This window comes from Papaver somniferum, unplaced genomic scaffold (genome assembly GCF_003573695.1).
Source record: "Papaver somniferum cultivar HN1 unplaced genomic scaffold, ASM357369v1 unplaced-scaffold_18, whole genome shotgun sequence".
NCBI lineage: Eukaryota > Viridiplantae > Streptophyta > Magnoliopsida > Ranunculales > Papaveraceae > Papaver > Papaver somniferum.
In genome coordinates, this window is record NW_020627707.1 from 6763844 (window position 1) to 6789408 (window position 25565).

The following is a 25565-nucleotide window of genomic DNA, read 5'->3' on the forward strand; positions in this document are numbered from 1 at the left end:
AACAAAAATTGGACTTAGGGTTTCTGCCTTCAGTTTTGATCTTTCTTTTAGAAGATAGTAATCTCAAGTTACTGTTACGAATTTTTTTAGATTAGGGTTTTATTACCGTGAATTCTAGGTATTTGGACGAAAATACCCCTGTAAACAAAGTTGAATGGTTATAGGGCAGTGCCTTTATTTCTTTTAAGTACGTATCATTTTCATTATAGTGTGTCTAGAGACCAATAGTATTTATTGCTTATCAATTCCTTTTTCTTGATGGATGTAAATCTTTGGAGAGATACTATACGGAGGAATATTTTTTATTTCGTAGTATATTGATACTATTTCAATTAACTTGGAAATTGTGTAGTTTATTATGTAAGGGATTCTCTTCAAAAAAAAAAAAAGAATGTATGGGATTAGTTAGATTTATTAAACTAATCTTTCGAATATTATTTTAGTTCTTTAGTGGTTTAGCATATTTATTATGTACTCTGATTCCTTGGTTTCTCCTTCAATCTTACTGCTAGCAAACAATTAAAAATGAAGAATCAAATTGTTCCTATACTATATGTTAAAGTAGTCTATTTTTGGCTTAAATCTGAAGTCTTCTGATTAAGTTTTGTACTAAAACCATCAATCAAAAGAAAAGCTCAGTTATCTACTAAACCAAATCATGTCTGGCAAAAAGAATGTAAAAGCTAGTTAAAACAGTCCGGTCATTTTTTTAAATTAGTTGCGGACGACTTTACGTGTTAGGTAACTTAGATCAGGTGTAGGAAAAAAAGAACACTTAGATCAGGTGCACAAGAATATGTACCTCTTAACTATTAAATTTTTGGGTACGAATCTGACTACTTAGAAGTGTTTGTTGTGCACTTGTGCGCTTGATAGCACGGATCAGAAAAGTAAACGAAAAATTGGTGATTTGTCCAAATATTTTTAAAACATGATTCAAATGGACGAGTAAAAATTATTAAGGATGAAATGGACACCAAAAAAATAGCAAGGATGAAACTGAATTTATCCTGGCTTACACTTAAAAAATAGCAAGGATGAAACTGGATGCATCCTGATGTAAATTAAAAATAAGAAAAAATATTTGAAAATGGGTAGGATGAAATTGTTTACATCCTGGCTATTTTTACATTTTTGTCCATTTGAACAGTATCAAAATTTAAATGTCTTTTTCACTCAGGAATTGTTGATTTTGGTCTTTCTAACCAATTTTGTGAAAAATAAAATAGGATTATGTGAATCCTTATAAAAAAAATAAGTCGTCCGTTGTTTTTTGTAGCAGCTAGTAATGCGCTTGTAACAAATTCTTAATGTGTATAATTTAGGTGCTTGATGATGATTTATTAGATGAAAAACAAAAAAATCTTAAACACAACTCTTCCAACCAAGGGATATACCTAATCCGTTTCATTTGTTTATGTTTGTTAGGTTGTTAAAAGCTAATTCGTTCGAACTACGAAAACACCTTCTACCAAATTACTTTCTTTTCTGTTGTCAAAATTTATCATTGGTGATCTTTGTTGGTATGATCACATATTTGTTTATGAAGGCAAAATAGATACCCAAACCAACTGTCCAAAATAAATAGGTGCCGAGATAATGATTTTGATCAAAATACTTCCCCAAAGTAAATTTGTATTTGAACGGACAATAACACACGTTCAACAATTTTAAAAAGTTATTGTTACATAAGATTTTAGACGTAGACGAGAAATTTCGTCAACAGTTAGATCTTACAAAATGAGTGTGATGACATCGACTACAAAAAATCTTAGAGAAAGTCATATTTCTTATCTACGTATCAAATTCTAGAGTTAAGACTTGACGTTATAGGAGATGATTTACGAGACAAAACCCTTGTAACTAAATGCCAAAATAAGGCCTCCACATAGAACTCTTAACACCCACTGCATACATCTAATTAAGTTGGGACAATTAGCATTGGTATGATCATAATCGTTTATATTTTTGGACTGTCAAAAAAACTGGACGATGAACGACCTGAAGAGAACAGAAATGGGGAGAGGAAGGTTGATAGATGACCAACCTGCTTATAATATAAACCCTACAGAAATCAGCAGATACATATAGATTGATGGATTAGAACTCCATTGTTTGAGGATGAGTCCACCAAAGCCCTATTTTTAGAAGATTTCGACGGGGAATAGTGACCCCTTCAACTAAGTCAAACGCTTGACAACATGAGCAGTTCAATGACTTTCAACAGAAAATCTCATCTGTTCTAGTCCTGTTTATCATTTCTGATCAATAGAGATTAATACTATAGAAGTTCAAAAAGGAACCATCACCTGATCACCATATAAGACGAAATGCGGAGAGACCCGGGAGCCCGATGCATAACATGACAATTTCCCTATCGAAACAGACAACAATAGAACAAATACAACACGTACAAATGCATATACAGCATGGGATGACACCACTAGCAAGGAAATATTTGCATATAATTTTCCCTTACGTCTCTCTATCATCCGTCGAGTAGATAAACTTAGGCCTAGAAAAAGACTTAGCCACTTGAGGTATCGATTGGTCTCCACGCACTATCAGAGGTTTTCATGGTAGCAAAGAATCGTGTTTCCCTTACGTTTTCTTGTTTCTCTCATCAGTCAATGTCTTTCTTTCCATACGCACCCAATTAAGAGTCGTCCCGGTAATGTTCTCCCAATTCCAAATCCAAATATTTTTCAACTTTCACAGCGTGGGTTCCAGTGAATCTGAGCGTACTGGCTGTGCTTCGCAGTGTGTAGTCAATAGTCATAAATCTTAAGACGTATAAAAGTAGGGTTGCAATTGGTACGTATTGGGATGGAGGGTCCTATTCTGTTCTTGCATATATGGAAGGGTTACTATGCTAAATAAGATCCATCAGATTCCACGCACACAATTCTTCCATACCCCCTACCAGAAATCAGAATACACATGCAGCACAAACTGTTAATTTATACGTACAATTATCATCTATCTCCCAGCCAACTGATCGATAATATCTGAATTCCTTTATATATACGCAAATTTAACGTACGGTAATATCCCACTTGGGAAATCGCTAATTTTCTTAAAGAAAAATACTTTAACACTACAACTTCTTTAAAGGTAGATTCCTGCACAGGACATCAGTTTGAACACCAAAGAAGAGGGGTCTAGAGTTGGCACTAGTCAGGCAATGTTTTAACAGGAAAACCTTTCATACCTGGTTTATTTCTGGTAGGCACGCCTAGCTTTGATGGTTTCTCACCATAATCAGTTCATTGCCATACAAAGAATGTTATGTTTCTATATTGTTTCTCTCATCCTAATAATTCCAGAATATCTCTTTCTTTCAAAAAGACTATTTTAGAAAGAATTAAAGAATAAAAGATTTCATCTGATCAAATAAAAGAGTAAGAGATATATGAAACAACTAATTAAAACTTCTCTTCTTCTTCTTTTTTCTTTCTGAAAATTGGAGAAATTATAACTTTCCTAAACTAATTAGAATGGACCACCGTACTTAAATGCTAGTATTTCAGTCAAGTATCTTCTATTTAAAGTAGTAAATTACTTGTCCCAGTTTATATGAGATTTGGAGAAACCATTAATTTAGCGAGATTAATCTTAAATCTGTCTCCATAGATTTTCCTGGGAATATCACTCCAAATCTGCCGTGAAAACTGAAAAACATGGGCTAGTTCGGCCCAACTTTTATAGCTAGAGATTAATCATACTCCAGTGAAAATTTCAAAGTGTCTCAGCGGTAGATTGATCAACTGCAATTTTTTTCTCAAGAGCAGGAGGAGCCTTTTTTATGTCCCACAGGAGCGTGTAAGAAATACGAAAATGCTAGTGGGGTATATATTTTTGAAGGGTTGAAAAATTAAGTCATTATCAAGATAAAAATAATTGAATAAATATCGTCAACAAAAAATAACACTAGCTAGCAACCAAGCATAATTAGGCCATCTTTAAGATGAGCAAGCTATTCATCTTTGTTTTAAAACGGCATATTTTCTTATAAGCAGAAAGCATATATTTAGGAAAGCATAAAGTACCCAAATTCTTTTCCAACTCCAATGATCGGGACTGTCTGACTTGTATATAGCCATGAAAACAGAATCATATATACATAACAGATATTTAAAAAGGAGCCAGGAGATAAAACCAATCGTGCGTGGAATATAAGTAGTCCATCATAGTTTTGGTTTGGAAACAAACGATAAAACAAAAAGAAGAAAGCGTCTTTTAATTAGATTTCCTAATCAAAATATATGCCGCACAAATTGGCTGTTTACCTAGGAAGATCTCCTCAAATTGTTCTACTGTATATGGATTAGATTAAGTTTTCCTCTTTTCGGAGTAATGATTTTCCTCAAATTCTTCCATTTTTTACATCGGAAATAAAATTACAAAAAAATCATTTTAGAATATTATTACCAAAGAAAAACCAAATTACGAAGAAAGAGTTTAAACCAAAGCTCAACAAACTGGTGATACAGTAAAGAACTCGACCTTAGAGGCCTCTCCTTTCAGTCGAGCGAATCGAGACGAAAATGGGAAAAAGAGAACCGAACAAAAAAGCAGCCCTTTTGCTCCGATGTTTCAAAATTCAAATTGCTATTTTTTTTAAGATGGTGATTTTTGAAAATTAATATTGATTGGATTCATGATAAATATTCTATAAATTTCATATATGTGATGTATATCACCCCAGTTCTAGTTCATCCTTGCAAACAAAAATTATGCAAATTTAATTAAAGTAAGACTCACTTGGCCACTCCAATCACAGGGAGAAATCAAGTTTCTTGATTGTTGCACATACTGTTCACTACTAAACATCAGTACCCCTTTCTTTACGAGGACATCAGACGAGAAGTTCACTTCTTTACATGACGAAACTGGAGCCATTCAAAATGTTGGCAACCAATTTCCATCTATAAAGAAACTATCCGTCGGTGTCACGGTAGTACAATGGTAAAGTCATTGGGTGATGATACTAATGATCTGAGTTCGAAACTCGCTAACACCAACTTCTTTAACGATCAAAAAAAAAAGAAACTATCCATGGAAGCTAGCTAACCAGAACAAATTAAAAGCCAAGAAATCAATATCCTTCTAAGATTCAAACAAGTTGCCTATTTCAGAGCTTTGATGACTGCAACAGTCTCAGCTAGAAAATTGGTCTGGCAATGGCCAACCCTCCATATTCTGCTACTAACCAACAGAACTTCTCCTTATAAATAAAAACCATTCCCAGCCAGTAGTCTTGGGTTATCCTTTGAGGCCTCATCACAGCAAATAAGAACAATCTCATCCATAGGCAAGGTCAAGACAACCTCAACACCCCCTCAAAGGTTACCTTAGAGTCATTTATTTTACCCCAAAGTGATTTACCATGGATGTGGAGCAGCAAGTACGTGAGGCTAGTGCGTGAACAACTATACAACCTTTAAGGTGGTACAAAATTAAACAAATACATAAGGTTGTTGAACAACAAATATTAGAAGCATATCGTGCTGTATTTGGCCAATAATATACATTACTATCTAGGACAAGCGTACACGGCAACAGACATACTAATTAATTACGTCAATTAGGTTACTAGGTTAATTAATAGCATTGCTTAATGCAAATTAATAACGCTCCATACACTGCAATTTCACCCCATGTACGTAGTAATTAAGATCCTAACAAATACTAACAGATTATCAAGAACAGTGGTACACAAATCTGCACTCTAACCTGTTCCTAAATGATGTGGTAAAAGCACGTTGGAGGACAGTGCTTACCGGGACTGTATAAAGCTATAACTTGCAAGTATATGGAGATTGAGATGCTCACCGCCGGTTTCATATTAGCTCCTAATTAAACCTGTTCAGGTCAAATTTCGGCATAAGATTTTGTTTTTGTTTCTATGAAGGACCTAAAATCTTTTACAAACAGCTTTTGTAGTAGAAATGCGTGACCTAGGCAGCAAATATCATCCAACACTGTTGATTGGCCACTTTGGGGGTGTTTAACCTTACCTGGCTGAGGCATTTACCGAATTCCAAAACGAAATGATGATGATCATTTTTGTTAATAAATAGACGTTGCAGAATCAACAGAGGGTACACTACACACAAATCAGTGGGTTGGATCCCACCACGTAATTAACTCGAGGCTCAGAAAATATTCCAAATTTGTGGGTCCCACTTCTACTCCTCTTACCACTAGAAGACGACTATTTTGGAAGGAAGACACAAATTCGCTGTCAGTACTCAATTTGTAGTGAGATAATATAGAGGAAGAAAGCAAATCTAAGTTTTGGTTCTCGGGTCTGTACTGTAGCTACCTGAGATATCGAGAGAATACCCCAAATATATTAGTTGCTTGAAAGATTGATTTCCAGTTTCAACATTGTATTGGAATTCAAGAGAAACAGTCTCTTTTTTTCTCTTTTTTTTTTTTTGGATAAAGAATTTGGTGTCCATGTAAATTTACACCATGTTTGTTTACTCATGACTCATCTGAGTCGTCTGGATCTGAATCATCTGGATCTGAATGAAATCGTCTGACTCATATGAATTTGATTCGATATGTTTGTTTTGAGTCAGATCTGACTCAAAAATTTGTGAGTAAGTGGTTTGGTACCATGAATCAGGGATATTTTTTACCTGATTTAAATGGTCCGAATCAAGGATTATGTCTGAGTTAGAGGTCGAGTCAGATCTGACTCAAATTGAAAAACAAACGGTTTAACTGCTGACTTGGACCGAGTCAGGAATTGACTCAGATCCAGATGCTGAATCAGCCGCAAACAAACAAGGTCTTAGTATGATCATCCATTAATTTCCCAATGTATTACAGAGACATCGGCAAAAGAAACAACTTGCTGCAATGTAAATGCCTGCCTAGTTGCTGACCTATGATTTTACTTGTGAGAAGACCAAATATACATGTACGTACATATATATATAAGAAAGGTTTAAAAGATTTTAAAAAATCTTGTAAGTTATGCAACAGTAAGCTTTAGAGCCGATAATCAAGTACAAATACCTAATCCCGTTCACTCTTACCTCCTCACTATACCTCAGAATGTCTGCATTGACCGTTGCCATCGCACCTGGTTTGACTCCCTTCCAATGTACCCTTCACAAGCAAGACATCCGTATCACAGGAGAAAAAGAAATGGTCACACAGGTTGGCCACTACATATATCCTCGTAAATTGCAAATAAAATGGAGTGAAGCCCTAAAAGTTTGTCGGAGAAATACCGAATCCAAAGATTAATTTTATTAAAGAATAGTTTAACTGTATATATTTCCTGGCCTGCAAACAACTGTGTTTATGAGTCTGACAGCTCAATTTGTTTCTGAAAAAGTTGTTAATTAGCACTCCATTTAATTATTATTTTCGAAAGAATAATTTAACTACAAAAAAAAACTTCCTTTCTGTCTCCTCTTCATTACCAAGACCGACTAACTCGATGACTGCTTGGTGATGATAAATAATGAACAGAACTTCACGTAATTTGTTTCTCTACGTACATATATTTTGCCTTTCTTCAAATTGCCTTCAAAAGTTTTTCAGAGTTAATCAAATATAGAAAACCGCACTGTATCAAACTATATATTAACTTTCTTATTGAAGTAAGTAATTGCTACTGGAACACTGGTTCAACTTCAATCCTAGATAGCTAAATCAAGAGAGAAAATGTACAAAGTGTCTGCTATTCTATTCATGTTGGGTCTAGGCTAGCTGCTGCAGCTATTTAAGCATCCACTTTAAACTTTGATGAAAAAGTAAAGCTATATAGAGAGTACTACACTACTACTACGTACTACTAGTCTTCTACTTGATATACTTATTATCAAAAGCATAATGAATATATACGCAATGACTTTGATTCCACTTACGTACCGCATTAGAAATCAGATCGATCACGCATGCACCCATGTAAGGACTATGAATAGAAGAGATCTAGACGAAGAGATCAGAGTTTATATATAGTATCTATAGCTAGGCTAACCTTGAATTTATAGAGGAGATCTAGACAGAAAGTGAATTAAGAATCACCACCACCTTTTCGATGGATCCAATAGATGATGTAGGTGCGAATATATGTGTGATTTTGATGACATAAACTAGATGCTCGCTGACAAAATAGCAGCAGCATTTAACTCGTCTCTTGTTCGACAAAGTTGGTCATCAACACACACATACATACTAAAGCATTAAGTTCTTAAATCAAAGTTAGATGAACGTGTGGGGGCAGCATGGGCTCCCATATGCATCCAAGTAGCAGGACAGGAAGGATCGGAAACGAAGATTTTTATGGGTTCAGCTATTAGATCTTCCTAGACCATATACAAAAACTATAATAACACCTAAGTTAGGTCTTTTGGAGAATGGCTGTTTATAGGTAAGTAGACCTAAGTTATACGAATCCGCTGTATGTATTACCGAAGGGTAGTGATATACTAACCACAATTTGTCCCGCAAAAGATCTCCAAAAAGATCCGAGTAGGTGGGGAAATGATTCTAGCACTGGGATAATATATTTCAATGGGTCACACTAGATGTCTTGGTCAATGGTTCCTAGATGATATTGTTATTAATTAAAAAGAACGGAACCTCTCGGTCTATAGCCTAGTTAGCAATAACAATTTGGGGACTGGCAATAATTGGGATCGGTAAATATGCGCGCATTATCCGGCTAGGTAAAATGAAAATCCGGTCAAAATCTGGTCAATTATGCAAAATTCGGTAAAATTGCTGAAATGCAATAATACGCGTTTAATTCGTCTTACGTATGCAAATGTGACACGAAAATCGGCAAATATATAATGATCCAAACCCCTACATCTACCCACGGAGCCGCAAATTTCATCGAAAAATGATTTGTTCTTTTTCTTTTACAGGTAACAAAAACATTTGATTTAAAACAAAATATGCGCTACCTTGTGGGGTTACAATAAAAGCAGTGTACATTAGTTAAATTAGTTTCATCCGTATCTAAACTCTAGGATATAGTAACAAGAAGGAGTCATCTCCTCAATCGTCACTCGACTCACTCCACCTATAGTATGTATCTGTTTCCAGGTTGAATCAATGAGGTTGTTGAATAAAAACCAGATTTTCTTTTGAAAATTGTATATGTCCACCGCTTCCCCACGCCTTTCCACCGCTAATATGTCATGCATATAGGTATCGGTGAAATTCAATGATAATAGGACCCCTGTTTTTCATGGGATCAAAATGGATACAATCCAGGGTCTAGATGATGCCACCTAACGGTGGAAAGGGTTTGGGGATATGTAGCAAGGTCGATTTTCTTTTGCCATAGATCAGAAAACATAGTGTAATCCAGAAGAACAAGAAACCCGGTCACAAGATTTTCAAATTTCAATAAAAATTAAGATTTTTCTTTTTGTACTTGGTGGAAGATTAAAGAATAATATCAAGGAGTAGCGAACGAACTTGTACAATCTTGCTTAAAAAGCATGCCAAGCATCATGTAGCTAGTGGATGCTTCACAACAGAATCATGTAGCTAGTGCTGGAAGTGGATGGTTGGAATCTTGATTGCCACAAGAAACACACAAATTACATCAGAAAGCGCATAGTAGTCTGAGGTCAACTGGGGCTGACTAATTCCCACGCAATAGAAAAAGAAAAGACAGATTACGGTACCAAGAAATTTGAACTTCTGATAAAAAAATAAAAATAAAAATTGAACTTTCTTTGTTGCGCCAAGAAAACCTTCCTAGTTTGGGAGTTAACCATTTTATTCGACGCTGTCACTATGAGACAAAAAAAATATTTAGAAGTAAAATAGAAAACCCCTTATCCAACTATTCTATTTAATAGCTAATTTGTTTTTGGTTAATTAGTGTTAATCAATTGATGTTTAATCATGTTAACTTAGAAATCAACTAATCTTGATTCTTCATCAAAATTTGAAAGAATTTTTTTTTTGAAAAACCTCATCCCAGAATTTTTTTTGAAAAACCTCAGCCCAGAGTCGGTATACGTTCATGCACTTGTAAATCGATTATAGGAATCGGTTTATAAGACTTAGAACATAGACCGATTGTAAAATTTAAAAGTTTTTCTGTGTTTTTTTCCCCCGCTAGAATTGGTTTACATAAATGCCCACGTAAACGGATTGTAAATCTGGACATTTAATTCTTCGATTGTTTTGCTCATAACTTCTTCGTCCGATGTCGGAATGACCTCATTCTTTTTGCGTTCAAATCGTATTTTCATGCTCTATAATATAAAGATATAAATTTTAGGGTTTGTGCAAAAATTCGAACACGGTTAATGAATCGGTTAATATGTGCATTAGCGTAAACCGATTGTGGTTGATGTTCATCACATCAACCCAAAATCGGTTTATGTAGGTGTACCAGAATCGGTTTGGGGAACATCAACAACGATCGGTTTACATTAGTGCTTACATCAACAATTCTGAAATTTGATGAGAAATTTCAGAGATTCATAGTTAAATCATTGATGAATCCCTCTTAAAAGGAATGGATTAAAGGTTATTTAACTCAATCATTCGAATTTGTTTGTCGCCGAAATATTGTCCGAAAACCAAAAAATGGAGAATTGAATTGTTGTTTATGATTAGGTTTTAGTTTTTGATTTTGATGGATTGGGTTCTAGTTTTTTGATTGAAGATTGTTAGTAGAAATGATTTAGGTTTTAGTATTTGTTTTAGATAGTTGGAATTATTAAATTTGTATAAGGATAATTTAGTATTTTAGTACACTTCAGACATCCCTTATCCTCCTCTATTGGGTGGATGAAGAAATCCATACGCCCCAAATAAATGCCCTAGGCCCTAAACTAGGAAGGCAAAAACAAAAAAGTTGAACTTCTAGATCCTTTTAGAGCAACCACAGCCGCGACTAAATTTGGGGACTATACCCAAATTTAGTCTGAAAACGTAGCGCAGTGGGACGGACCATAGGTATATTTAGTCTGGAAAACTAGGGTTTGAGACTAAATGTAGTCGTCAACCCAGACCAAATCAACATATAGTGGGGCGTAAGTATTGAGAGCGTGTGATGTTAGGCGTGAGTATAATGAGCGTCTGGGACTAGGCGTTACTATAGTGAGCGTTTGATTGTGGAGCGTTAATAGAATTTGCGTCTGAATGATGCGCGCTTATAAACACCGCCTGGAAAAACGGTTACTATATGTACGCCTCACACCAAGCGTTGTTATAATCTCCGCCCCAGTTATATGGTACTTTATGAAAAATAGAAAAACTCATATCAGGCGAGAGTAATATGTGCGCCCCACGCCAGGCGAGAGTAATATGTGCGCCCCACGTCAGACGAGAGTAATATGTGCGCCCCACGAAAGGCGAGAGTAATACTTGCGCCCCACGCCAGACGAGAGTAATATGTGCGCTCCACGGCAGGCGTGGATAATACGTCCGCCGGATCAAATTTTAATCTTTCACCATTGTGCTTCACCTCCACTAAACTCATTTTTTTTTAGCTTTTAGTCTGGTTTATAGTATTTAATCCCGTCCATGACTGTGGTTGCTCTTAGAGCAACACTACTACAGAAGATTACTTCATTTTTTTTTTTAATTTTTTGATAAGATGGACAACAGTATAGAAGATTACACGCTAATTATTAAAGTCTTTCAAAATGCAAATACATTATTGTGCTATGATTTAATATGAACGCGCGATTGGGGTACTTAAACTAATTGGGAGATAGAGAAAAAGGACGAAAAATGGATTTAAATATCAAATCAGGATCTCCCCTTATCTAAGTATTTTACTTAATACATAATCGACCCCTCACTAATCATGCTTAGTGCTTAACTATAAATAGCAAATTCATAAGATTATTTGATAAATTATTAGTATGTATTTTTATTTGTATTTGGGTGAGTGAGGTGAGAGTAGAAGGAGGGAAAAAAATTGAGAGGGAATTTTTTTGGTAAAAATGGAGGATGATTGTACAAGCACTCCCAATACTCAGGTAAAGGTGCCAATGTGTTGAAAATTTGATTTCTTTTCTTTGAATCCACCATTGTTGCAGCTGAAATAGCTCGGTGTCGGCATGGACCATGTCGGAAATAATTCAAAACTATTCCATTTTGAATTTTTTTCTGGCTTTAATCAGTTCACTGTCGGCACAGTTAGTTAGTTATCGAGCATGCTGGTACCGCTAACGGCATGGTATGTTGCTTAAATATCTTTGATGACACATGTAAAGTATCCAAAAAATTGAATTTTTTTTTACTTGACTACCGGCATTGGTAGATTTCTATCGAGCATGTTGGCATTTAGTTACGACATTGAATGTTAGTTACCAAGCATGCCGGCACCATTTTTCGCATGGCCTTCATCAATTTCGGTGTGGTCTTCATCACTTACGGCATGGTCTTCATCACTTCCGACATGGTCTTCATCACTTCCGAATGTAAAAAAAAAATCGTTTTCAAAGTGAGGAGCCGGCAGAGAAGGAGAAGAGAATTTGAAAGGGAGAGGGAAAATTTTAGAATTTGAAAGGGAAAAATATCGTTTGGTCATTTTTTAGTTGGGACCATGTCAGTTTAGTCCTTTGGGAAAATACCTTTACTGTTTGGTCCATAGTTATTTAAAAATATTAAATGGACAAAAGTACCCTTCCGTGTTAATTTCTACTTATTTTTTTGTAGCAGTTCATTCGTCAAAATGAACTCCTGTTAATTTCTACTTATTTTTTCAGAAATCACCTATATAAACCAGAGTTCATTCCATAAAAGAACTCCATATAAAAACCTAAAAAACTAGAATTCATTCAAGAAATGAACTCCATGAAAAAACCTAAAAAAATAGAGTTCATTCCAGAAATGAACTCCATGAAAAAACCTAAAAAAACCAAAGTTTATTCCAGAAATGAACTCCATATAAAAACCTAAAAAAACCAGAGTTCATTACAAAAATGAACTCCATATAAAAACCTAAAAAACCCAGAGTTCATTCCAGAAATGAACTCCATATAAAAACCTAAAAAAACAGAGTTCATTTATGGAATGAACTGCATCATCATCATCTTCATCATCTTCGTCGTCTTCAACAACAGCAGAAAGAAATTCGTCGTCATCTTCAACAGCAACAGAACTCTGTTTAACACGAGCAACAAACACCTATAGCACATCGTCTTCAACAGTAGCAGCAAACAATGACAAGAGATATTTATCATCAAAATCAGTCACCGTCTTCAACAGCAACAGATCGAGACGTCGTCATACTCTTCATCATATTTAAACAACAGATCTCGAAATCTTCAAACAACAACTGCATATCTTTATCGTCTTCATCGTATTTCACAAAAAACAGATGATGAAAAATAAAAATTACCGACCTCATCGTCTTCCATTATCAACCTTCATCATCTCATAAAGCCCTAAAAAAAATTCTTCATCTTCTGCAAATAACAACAACAGAAAAGAAAAGAAAAAGGAAAAAATGAGAGAAAAATTATATCTGAAACTAAAGAAGAGAGAGAGAGAGAATTTGGAAATAAAAGATTTTCCTCTGATTTTATATATATATATATATATGGTCCCATATTAAAGAGTATTTCTACCACTATAAAAGGAAAATTACATCATCCATGGGGCGTCATTCCACGTGGGTATTGTCCACCCTAGGACCAAACAATTATTTCTAGGACCAAACTATAATTTATATTTTCAAAAAGGACCAAACAGAAAGTTGACTGAGTCAACTGGACCAAACTCATCCTAATATATTATTTCTAGGACCTATTGGTATTTCCTACAATTTGAAAGGGAGTGGGGAATATTTAGGTTTCAAAGCCCAACCCTAAAAGAGATTAATAAGAAGTAAAGATGGAAATGGGGATACGATTTTGTTTTTTGATTTTAAGTTTTTTGATTTTTATTTTGAGGAAAGGGTATTTCAGTATTTTCATCCCCAAAACACACCTTAGCAGACACTATTGATTAGGGAAAGTAATTTATATCCTCCAATTAATATAAGTATCCTCAGTCGCGCGTTCTTTAATATCACATGTCCCGCAATAATGCTTGGTGTATCGGGAGTGAATCCCGCAGCCACCACCATGTGAGAGAAAGAAAATGGTGGCCCCCACCCTCTGCAAATCTTCCCAGGACTCCCCTCTCTCAGCCATTGGATCATCCTGCGGGATTTCTCACGATTTTTTTGGGCGTGAACGTAGCACTACTCCATGTCCCGTGTATAAATTTCGAAGTAACTGGTTATTCAATGTGATTAAATTACACACTAAAAGCATGAGACAGTGACACTTGTCTCTCATTAAAGAGATTTACAGTACTACTATTTACTTTTTCCACTCGAGAAGTTAATGGAAATGTTTTCCTCCTTGGTTTTGTGAAATGGTTTTGGAACATTGAACACATGTTAGGCAAAGACAATGTGTAATATATATTGTTCCAGTTTCGCTTTGAATCACCAAAATCTTCAGTGATCAACTAATTAAGAAAATCCATCTCCCTCTCGGCTCATTTGCGCCATAATAAAAAGATGCCAGTGCAAACTTAATCCGGAAAGCCCCTCTGGAAAACAAAAAATGTCAAAAATTTTGCAGTTGGTACGGACTTGAGAGATATAGATGGGGGCGCCTAGTGCGATGGTCGAGCTAAAAAATTTGCTAAACCGTCGGTCGAGTCAAGCAAAGTGGTGCCCTAACGTCCGCTGATCTCAAACTCCGGCCAACCACATCAATTGAATCAGGATTCAGGGATAAGCAAACATGGTTTTAGAAAAACTACTAAATTCACCACCTGTACCTGTACGTAACTTTCATTGCATTATTTTTAATTTATATATTATATAGATAACATCACATTTCTATGTTGCAATTCAAATGAAGTATGGTCACTGTGGAGTATTCTCTGTACCTAAAGATCTATCCCTACCAACTGAAAGACTTGTGGTAGCTCTTAAGCTAGCTAACAAATTCAGGGGAACAAGATAAACATGGAATGCTGATCACAACGTTTCCATGGCGAAGAAAAAAAAAGTTCTCTCAGAATTTACATCCGTGTTATGTATAATGAACCACACCTATGCATTCTTCTTCTATCAGCAAAACTTTTATAATGTAACCATATAAAGCCACCAATTCTGGACAAGTATCAAGGATTTGACTGCTCAGACCAGAAAATCTGCATTTCGTGGAGGCATCTTATTATTGGATGTATCTGACTTCCCTGCAAATTGGAGCCAGTTAATACAATCCATTAGCTGCTCAAAGATACGGACAGCACAAACCTGATTCATGTCTTCACTTGAGGTCTTGTGGTGAAATAAAGAATATAAAGGTTTAGTGGAAACAATGAAGTACCTCTATACTAGTGGAACTTGTGGTAGAAAAGAAATCTCAATTTCTTGTAGAGATTTTCCTTTGGTCTCAACAACATTCTTCTTTACAAAAACGAACCCTGTCAAACAGAAGCAAGCAAAAATGGAGTACAATGTCCGTGACCCAAGTTGCTCCAGCAAACGTAAGAACAACAATCCAATAAAAAAATTAACAACCTGAAAAAACACAAGACCAAAACCTTTAGAAAGAAGGAAAACAAGGAGGCTAGTATTTAGCTTCTTTCCTTTCTTAAGTGGTTGTATAATATGTATGCAGAACAAGAAAGTAGAGAAATGTACCCAGTGAACCGCCAAACAGAATGACATTGCCTTTGCTCTCAGTCTATTGGGCAAAATTTCTGGCAGGAGTAGACCTGGAACTGGTCCAGCTCCCAAGGCAAACATCAGGACAAACCTGCACCAAGGAAGATAGATAGGGAGAATTTTAGAGACCAAGATCACAAAATAATCATGCATAAGCAATTTGATGAGACCTACATGATCTGTAGTCTCTTTGAAAGAAAATATTCCAGGCATGGAGTAAACTTTGAAGGCTTATGGATAGTTTACACTTGTACAACCGTTTAATCGAGGTTTTACTAGTCCAACTGTTTGGAATTTGTTATCAGAAACCAAAATGTTAGAAATTCAATGTCCAACAGAATTCACAAGTGTCATTGTCCTTGTTTGCATATACAACTAACTTCCAAATGCCTAACCCACTTATACCCACTTAGCATCCAACACTAACGATGTTTATCAAAAAAATTGTTTGTAGGGCTTTCTCTAATTTTGTTCCGTCTGTCAATATGTATCCTTAGTTTTAAATAACTTACAAAGATAGGGTAATAATCTTTATATAAGGCTAGGAGTGATTGATTAGAAAATTCTAACGGTTTTATATAACAATACACATCTCTATAAAAGAACATAAACTGCCTTCGACACACATGAGAAGTAGTAGTGTTACCAGTAGCTATGAGGAGGAGTATGTCTAATAAATTTAACATTGTGGTTTCCAAGGTATCAATTACTTACAGTAACATCCCACCAACAGATAAGTATGGTGAGGCTCCAGATGCACTAAAACTTGATGCAGAGGCCTGAATGCACATTGCTACTGCCTGATTCAATCAAATACGCACAGTAATATTAAAGTAGGGCAAATATTCTGAAATAGTTACCAACATATGAAACATCATATTAGATATTAGGTTTACCATGCCAAAAAAACTCCCAAGAAGAAGAAGCTTTCTTCCTAGTTTATCCATCAAAGTCATTGCTATAATTGACCCTGAAAAACAACTACCAGTCAAAAGAGGATACAAAGATTGCTGATAGCTCCAAAATATACAAGAGCAAAAGGTATGTTACTCTACCAGATAAATTTACAATTCCTACGCAGATGTTTCCCTTGTCTGATGGAACTCCTGCACTTTTAAGAACGGTTGAAGAAAAATAGAATACAGCATTTATTCCTGACAGTTGTTGAAACGCATATAGAGCTGATCCAATAAGAACAACTGCCAAAAAGAAATAACGAATGAGTAATCTAAAATGAAATAGCAAGAACCAGAGTAAATATTCTAATATAGAGAAAAGGATGAGTGAAAAGTTTTACCTCTGAAATGGCGGCCATAAAATAATTCCGAAAACTTTACGGTGTCTGGCTCATCTACTCTGTCTGACTTAGATAGGTCTGCCATCGCAGATTTGACGTGCAATCCTCCCAGGAGCTTCTCAAATTCGGCTTCTGCCTCAGCGGATCTACCTTTCTGTTTCAGCACAAATAGAAATAAAGATGATTTTTCATATTCATGGTCAATTTAAAAGGGTATGGATAGCATAAAGTTAAGATCAGACAATGTCCGGAGCAGAGCCTCTAAATTGGCAGATCTCCTTCTTGATTGTTATGTTCAGAACTGTACGTGTTATCAAACATATCGTTATCGATTATGGTTTTAAGGTTTAGCGGGGAAATTCTCATTCAAAACATTAGGCAAGATTGTGCAACATTATTACAGGCCTGTCGAGAGCCAAATAGCAAACAAACGTAGATCGAAGCAAAAAAAGAATCTCTTAGGAGGGGCAAAAAAAAGGGTTGACATCCTGACCTTATGAAGCCATTGAGGACTCTCCGCACAGAACTCCATTGCAAGAGCCAATATTGCAGCGGGAATTGCAGATACCCAGAAACACACGCGCCACCTGAGCACAATGTGGATCAGGAAAAAGCATATGCACGTGTAACAACCAATCACAACTTTATCAACTTGATAGGATCAAGTACACAAAAATAATCCTAGTACCATGAAGCTGCGATCCATCCAAATACAAGTTTCTTACCATCCAGCAATTTCCTTGGCTGGGATTCCGATGAGCAGAGATGACATAAGTCCAAGACAAGTTGCTATCTGGATAAAGCTCCCGTAAGTACCTCTTACGAAAGAAGGTGAAACCTGCTTGCATAAGAAAAGCCACTTCATATGAGAAAAAGTCAACAGTAAGTTTAGACTCAATAGCCAATTTCTAGAGTACCGAACAGCTGAATCACATACCTCGGTTACATAGAGAGAAGCAACAGATGGACCTACACCCATTCCTGTTCCAACAAGAAACCTCCCAAGAAGCATACCTTCCAGACTTTCTGTTCTCGCGCTGCAATCATATGGTCAAAGAAATCTTTTCTAATAAGCTTCATTTCAAATTAATAAACAATGGAAACACATTGTTCGGAACAACCCAAGAATTTTACCTCAGAAAAGCCCCAATAATCATCGGTAAAGCACTCAACTGAAAACCCCTACGACGCCCTACAGCATCTGCTATTGAACCACTTACAATTGACCCAAGAAATGCACCACCAAGACACGTACTCACCACCAGACCTTTAAGTCATCATGAAAAGAAAAAAAAACACTTAAAACCTACAGGTGCAAACCACGCTATATATGAAGTAAAAATCCATCAAGGGGCACACCTTCAGCCAGGGAATTCCCGCTAAAACCAAGATCCAGTGAAATACTTTCAAGTGGTTCATTTACTACCCTGTACCCAACAAATTCAGATACTCATAAGATTAGATCATACACTTCTACACTAAATACAAAGTATAACAAAGATGAAAAGATTGAGTTTTTCGCCACCCTTACCCAAGATGGTAACCAAATAAAAACGAAGAAATGACTCCTGTAAGTACATGCGGCAACGATAATCTCCACGAAGGATTCACCGATTCCTTTAATAGAGTCTCCTGCACATGCACTAAACCCATACACCAATCAAAATTCTTGTCACATTCAAATCACATCATTATAATTTGAAGAAATGCTCAGATTTCAAATCAACACCAAAAATAGAAATTAAGCTTTACTCTACACGAAGTTTTGGAAAAATTCTCTACCTGAAGTATCTAATTTATCACCATCAATATCAGACGAGTACGTCGAGAAACCATCTCGAAGAGTTTGGCGTGCCCTCATACCCGAAATTCAAAATAACCAACTTTTCCGCCTAAATTTTACCTTAGTGCGGAACCACAATACAACACTGCCATTACCAACAAAAAAACAGCATCAATCAAAAATCTCCAATCTAACTAGATCTCAAAAATTAAAATTCAAAAAAATGCACATCTTCAAATTCATAGTTTTTGATCATATAACAGAGAAATGCAAAGCTTTAAAAAAATCAGATTCAGATCTAATTTTATTAAAATGTACCTGTAATCTTCCACTTTCTGATCCTTCTTCTTCAGTGCATCAAAAAATTTCACACTGAAGATGAGAAAAAAAAATAACAGAATTACAGGCGCTAACGTGCGCCGCGAAGGATCTTGATATTGGTATCTGAGAAGAGAAATTTTCGGGAAGATTTCGAAAAACGGTTTCAAAAATGAAGAAGAAAAGAGTGAAAATCGGGGAAATTTGAAGCGTAACGCGCGAGTGAGTTTTTTCTGGTAAAATATCACTCGCTTTCATAAAGGAGAGTGAAGAAGAGAAGCAGCTAATTAATCAAGGAGGAGAGTTTGAATTAGTGTCAGCTCAGGCTGATAGGGGTTTTCGGTGTGTTGTTGATTCAAGGATTGTTGGAGTATGGTCAGCCTTGAGCTAACTTGATAGAATTATTCATTTTATATTTTCCTTTAGTTTTAGATAGATTTTGGTATGATGAGTGTGGGTCCCATTAATCAACAGTGTACCTCCTGAATCGGTGTCACTGACACATGATTCATGTGAGGGTTTGTAAACCTACTTTCAAAGTGGGTGTATGTAACTGTCGTTATTAGTAGGGTAAGTGTCGACGTTTTTTAACGGGTAAAAGACGATCGTAGCGTCCTTGTCATGGTTGTGTTGTTCACTTAGTTTGAAAGGTAGGTGATAAAGTTATAGCTTTCTGTATTTGGCTTAAATTGTGAGAGACCTTCTTTATACACGTGTCAATTGATGGGGTGATGGCGTCTTTGGGAAAGTGAAGGTTCCTATTCAAAGTATCTTGTTTTGTTTTTCATTTCTGGTCGGTAACTAAGAGTCTGTAGACCCTATACTTCTGAATTTATTTGGCCGCATGCCAAAAGTTTACATGGCGCTGAACTAGGGCTGAGGGTGGTAAGACTTCAGGAACATCGGCGGAATTGGGATTTGAATCTAGGAGGGGCTTCAAGAAACAAAATGTATACTTAAACATATATAGGTTGGCTTCACCATAGATTTAACTGGGATTGAGCTAAAACCGGCTAAAATTCACCTGCATTTTAATTTAAAAAAAAATTGTTTGCGGGTGGCTTAAGCTAGCCCATGCTTGGCTGTAGTTCTGCCCTGTTCATGAACTGAATGCTAGTCTTAGCTATTGATCAACATGGTAGTACCAGATTTCAGGAATTAGATGCTAATCTCAGTTATTGGTATGATATAGAAGAAGATTCCTGAAAAGCCAAGTTTAAGAAAACAAAAACACACAAAATAGTTTAGGCGTATGGATTCGTGATAGGTAGGACATAGCTAAGGAACTGCTCCATCACTTTTTGCGTATGAGCAAATTTTCTAAAATTTCTTTTACTGAATTATACTTGAATTGCAGTCATCCTTGTATTACTCACGATGATAACATAATGTTAACTGTCATGCCTACTGCTGATGAGGTTAGAAATATTCAGTTTAGCAAGTAACCGCAGACAACACCAGGACCTAACGGCTTTCCACCTGGTTTTTGCCAAAAAAAAAATATATGGTCAACTGTTGGTACTGATGTTGTCAACACGGTCCAGACTTTCTTTCACTCAATTTTTTTGCTAAAACAATTGAATCACAGTTTCACTGCGCTTATTCCTATAACAAATTCTTCAAAGTGTCCTGTTGATTTCAGGCCAATTAGTCTTTGTGATTTAATGTATAAAATCATCTCGTAACTGCTTGCTAGCAGACTTAACACTGTTTTGGATAAAATCATTGCGCCTTCGCAAACTGCTTTTATGAAAGAAAGACTAATTACGACAATGTTATTATTGAGTATGAAATGATTCACTCTATGAGAGATTGTAAAGCAAAAGAAAGCAGTATGACAATAAAGATCGACATGTCTAAGGCACTCGATAGAATATAATCGTCTTTTATGTTACATGTTCTTATCAAAGTTTGGTTTTTCTAACGATTGGTGTAAGTTAATTAAACAGTGCGTCATTACTGTGTTTACTTCCCTTCTTTTAAATGGTTCACCGGGTGAGATTTATACCCCTCAAAGAGGTCAGGGACAGGTTAACCCTAGTCTCCACACCTGTTTATTCATTGTATGAAGGCCTTATCTAGGTCCTTGTTTACCGGTGAAAAGTTTAATCAGATCCATGGTGTTAGGCTAAGTCCTATGGGCTAGATTGGAGTGCTAGATTGGCCAAAAAGTGTTGCAAATTAAAAAATAAGTGTTGGAAAAAAGTTAACAGTGATAGTTGATAGTTATTTCTCCTACCAGGTGCTCGCAGTCCAACTATCAGCGAGATTGAAACGCTGAACCGTTCGGCGCTGAAAAAGTGGTCTAAACGTTGAACTGTTCAGCGTTTCGCGAATATTCCTTGGAATCTCTGCCGAACCGTTCGGCGTTTACATAAACGTTGTTCCATTCGGCGTCCTATTTCAACGTCGCACCATGCGACACTTGACTGTTTTTCCTCCAACGGCTATTTTTTTTACAGAATTCCATTTTCTAAATTATGAGAATTTCCAAATGATTTTCCAATTTGTTCCAATGGTTGCTTGTTTCAAATTTGAGAATTTATCAAAGTAAAGGAAAATTTTTAATTACATTGCAAAACGGTTACAATGTTTTTTTGAAGAAATTGAAAAAAATATTAAAATTAAAATAACTTAGAACATAAAAAGATATATTGAAATTGAAATTCTACAACTTAGAACACAAAAAAAATACATTGAAATTGAAATTGAAATCCTACTTCTAAATAACTTAAAACATAAAAAAAAAGTACATTGAAATTGAAATCCTACTTCTAAATAACTTAAATTATTACTAATATATCATTTTAATTTAGGGGATAAGTGGTAATCCATGACGGGCTAAAATCTCGTTCTTCCATATTTTGTAGACGGGTTTCTCCTATTCTTGTAATTCATCCAAGGGTTGACGTAGGATCTTCATGTACGATTCTCTTTGTTGCGTTTGTGCCAAAATTGAAGAGTTTTCCATGTCCTTCTTCAGATACTCTTCCTCTGTTTCATATTTTTCCATTCTTTGTGTTTGTTCGTTTTCAAGAAGTTCGATGAGTTTATCCAATTTTTCATCTGATTTATGCGATGCTTTAGCCTCACGAGCCATTTTCTTTGCTTGATCTCTCCCTTCACTTCTAACGTCATCTGTTTGTTCAAAATAACGCCTTCTCTTTGATATGTCCGAGGTTTCAGAATTATGAGTAGATGAAGAGCTACCAAACCTTGCCATATTTTGAAATTCTTCATCCAAATTATCAACTTCATTTTCTTCAGTAGCTTGAGTATGTTGACTAGGTTGAGTAGAAGTACCGACTTCATCATCATTATTCACCGCTGGATAGTAATATGGTTGATAAGTCTTCAGGATCTGAAAAATCGATTCGTGCGTCCATTGTTTTTTAGTCGCTGCTACACAATTCTCTCTTCCACGACGATACTGGGGAAAAAATGAAAAGAAAAATTTAGAGAAAGAAAGAAAGAGATCAAGATGGAAGAAAGAAAACATTAAAAAAAATTGAGGTACTTACATAATCCTCCTCGGTCATCCCCGTAGGTCTACTTCGGAAGTAGGGTCTAATATATGAAATATATTTTTTCACCTCGGCTCTCAATGTGTTACACTTTGTTCGTAATGCCTTTCTATCTCTTTCGAAACGTACCTTTTCTTTTATTGTATTTTTCCATTATCTTTCCCCAAAATATTGCACCTTTTTGATCTTTTCCATGAATCAGATCGTTGCTTGCTATGACCCAACCATAAATCAGTGCCTCTTCTTCTATTGTACTAAAGTGTGTCATGGTTTTGTATGAACAAAATTATGTGAAGAAGAAGAAGAAAATCAATGAAGAAGATAATCAATTGATTTTGATGTGAGGGATGAAGTATAAGTAGTCCTCAATTTATAGGAAGCCTGGAAATATAGTTGTTGAGGTTTCAAACGGCTACAAAATCTGAGTCGTTGAGAATGCAACGGTCACCTTGATCGGATGGCATGAGACTTGCTAGCGTCGTTCGGTTCGGCGTTGGAACGTCGTTTGGTTCGGCGTTTCCTCAAACGGATACATTTTCAGCTCAAACTCAGACCATTTCCTATATCTATATAAACCTATCACATAAAACTCAAAATCCCCACCCCAATTCTCAATTCTCCTATGACATAATTCTCGATTCAAAATCAAGCATGGCCGCATTTTCCATCGGCGAAGACAATGACTTGGTTAGAAGTTATTGCAAAGTTAACAACACTCAATTAATAACCAACTCATTTTGGGAACAAATTGTTGAAGAATTTGTGAGAATCAATGGTAATGCTAATGGAAGATGCAAAAAAGTGTTGCAATGTCGGTTATCAAGCATCAAGCGTTATTGCAAGCTTTTTGTCATTTCATTAAGGGCATCAAATGGTAATCGTGAAGATGCTAGGACTTTATATGAAACGGATCATGGAATGTCGTTCATTCATAACACCGCTTTGGAGATACTTGGTTATGAAGCATATGCATGAAGAAGTATTATGAAGAAGTATGCATATGAAATTCTAGTTAAATATGTAATGTAATTGTAAACGTACTTAAGTGATAAAAAGAGTATTATGTAGTATTACAAGAACTAATTAAAATGTCTACTTATTAACGAAAGCGTGTTTGATTAAAATAAAAGAGTATTATGGTTACTCTCCATTCTCATAAAATGCACCATCTTCTTGAGGGTCATATTGATCTTAATCGGTGTCCACGTCGGTTGTACCCTCATGAACTTCCGGCAAGGCATCATCAATATGCATGTTTGGATTATCACCATCTCTCAGACCTTCTCCGTGTCGGTTCCATATGTGTGTAGTGATTTCCAAGCGAAGTTGTGCCCAAATCGCAGGGTTGTACAATATATGAGGAGGTAGCCTTACGTTTCCTTGAATTGGCGGTTGAGGTTCATCTCCCGTGATCCTCCCCCAATCCGCATTGTGATATTCCACCTCAACACACATGTTGTGCATTATCAAGCACCCCCTCATAATTACCTTCATGTCAGATTTTTTATAATAACGACGAGGTTTCAATATAATGCCAAACTTACCTTTTAAACCACCAAATGCACGTTCTATGTCCTTCCTTTTAGCTTCTTGATATTGATTGAAAATACCTTCTCTAATGTTTGAGGTGGGTTTGTATCCTTGCATGATGCAACCATACATGGGATATGCACCATCTCCTAGGTAGTACCCCTGGTCATAATTCTTTCCATTGATTTGATAATGACAAGGAGGTGCTACACCAAGAAGTTGTCTATCGAACAAACCCGAAGCATGCAAGACATTAAGATCATTGTTCTGCCACCCAACCCAAAATAGGAATGCCAGATCCATCTATCATATGTAGCTACCGCCTGCAAAACAACCGGGGGATATGTCTTATAGCCGCTGTGGGAACCTGCTTGATCCATTGGACCTGCTCTTCATGCCCAGTGAAAACAATCGACACTACCAAGCATACCAGGAAATCCCCGAGCTTCATTTTCTGCTAAAATCCTTTCTGTATCTTGAGCGATAGGTTGACGCATGTATCGACCATTATAAATCCAAATAATTGCATCCATAAACTTCATAGCATAATGGTAGATAGTGGTGTCTCCCATTTGCGTGTAATCATCTAAGGAATCCGGTGCAATGCCTTTGGCAAAATTTTTCATGACTGCAACCATTTTCATATATGGAGAATGACCAGGAATACCGCAAGCATTCGTTTGTTGGCGAAAATCATGGTCAAATTCACAAACTTGCTCTAAAATTCTCAGAAAAAGTGGACGAGGCAAACCAAACCGACCTTTGAACTTATTTGGCCCATACATACAATTGAAGTTGAAGTACTGATGCATCATACGAGCATCCGCATCTACACGTTTTCTGTGCACCCTCTGACGTGTCTTGACTTCATTTGGGACGGGTTGACTTATTCCATGCCTCCTCTGCGTCTCCAAAAGTGTAGTCACTGCTACAACATTCGTCTCAATATCATCTTCATCATCCCGACGACTTTTCCAAATTATTCTCAAAGATCCCCGCATAATGTACCTAACACAACGAAAACATAATGTATAACACTCTATAAAAAAATATCACTTAAAAATTATTACACTCCATAAAAACACAAATAACACTCCATAAAATCATAACACTCCATAGAAACACAAATAACACTCCATAAAATAAAAATCACTTAAAACGTATAACACTCCATATGGTTTCATAAACTACGACAAGTAATCTAATTCAGGTCAAGGAAATTATAGGATTTCCCTTGTTCTAGTATCAATCTGTATTCTTTCGCTTTTCACTGAGTGTTTCATGGTATCCTTTTGTCCTCCTTTACGTACTCTCTTCCTTGATACAATCTTTTCCTTCTTGAAAAGACTAATCTTTGGGAAAACATCAAAATGTCCTTGAGGTGACTGACAAAGGAAGGGTTGCATGTTGCGAAAGTAGTAATAG

The 25565-nt window shown here is 36.1% G+C and overlaps 2 protein-coding genes across 2 annotated transcripts; both read right to left on the minus strand.

Annotated features, from left to right (window-relative positions):
* Positions 1–14789: 14789 nt before the first annotated feature.
* On the minus strand, positions 14790–19344 carry LOC113338067 (probable plastidic glucose transporter 2). Its single transcript, XM_026583586.1, has 15 exons — positions 19087–19344; positions 18768–18913; positions 18517–18628; positions 18345–18412; positions 18120–18252; positions 17923–18022; positions 17711–17823; positions 17479–17572; positions 16986–17139; positions 16744–16887; positions 16585–16658; positions 16403–16488; positions 15665–15779; positions 15348–15541; positions 14790–15213 (listed from the first exon to the last, which is right to left on the minus strand). The coding sequence occupies exons 2-14, from the start codon at positions 18844–18846 to the stop codon at positions 15350–15352; spliced, it is 1464 nt and encodes a 487-aa protein (XP_026439371.1). The 5' UTR covers positions 18847–18913; positions 19087–19344; the 3' UTR covers positions 14790–15213; positions 15348–15349.
* Positions 19345–23801: 4457 nt separating this feature from the next.
* Positions 23802–24443, minus strand: LOC113337986. Its single transcript, XM_026583513.1, has one exon. The coding sequence runs from the start codon at positions 24441–24443 to the stop codon at positions 23802–23804; it is 642 nt and encodes a 213-aa protein (XP_026439298.1).
* Between the last annotated feature and the right edge of the window lie 1122 nt (positions 24444–25565).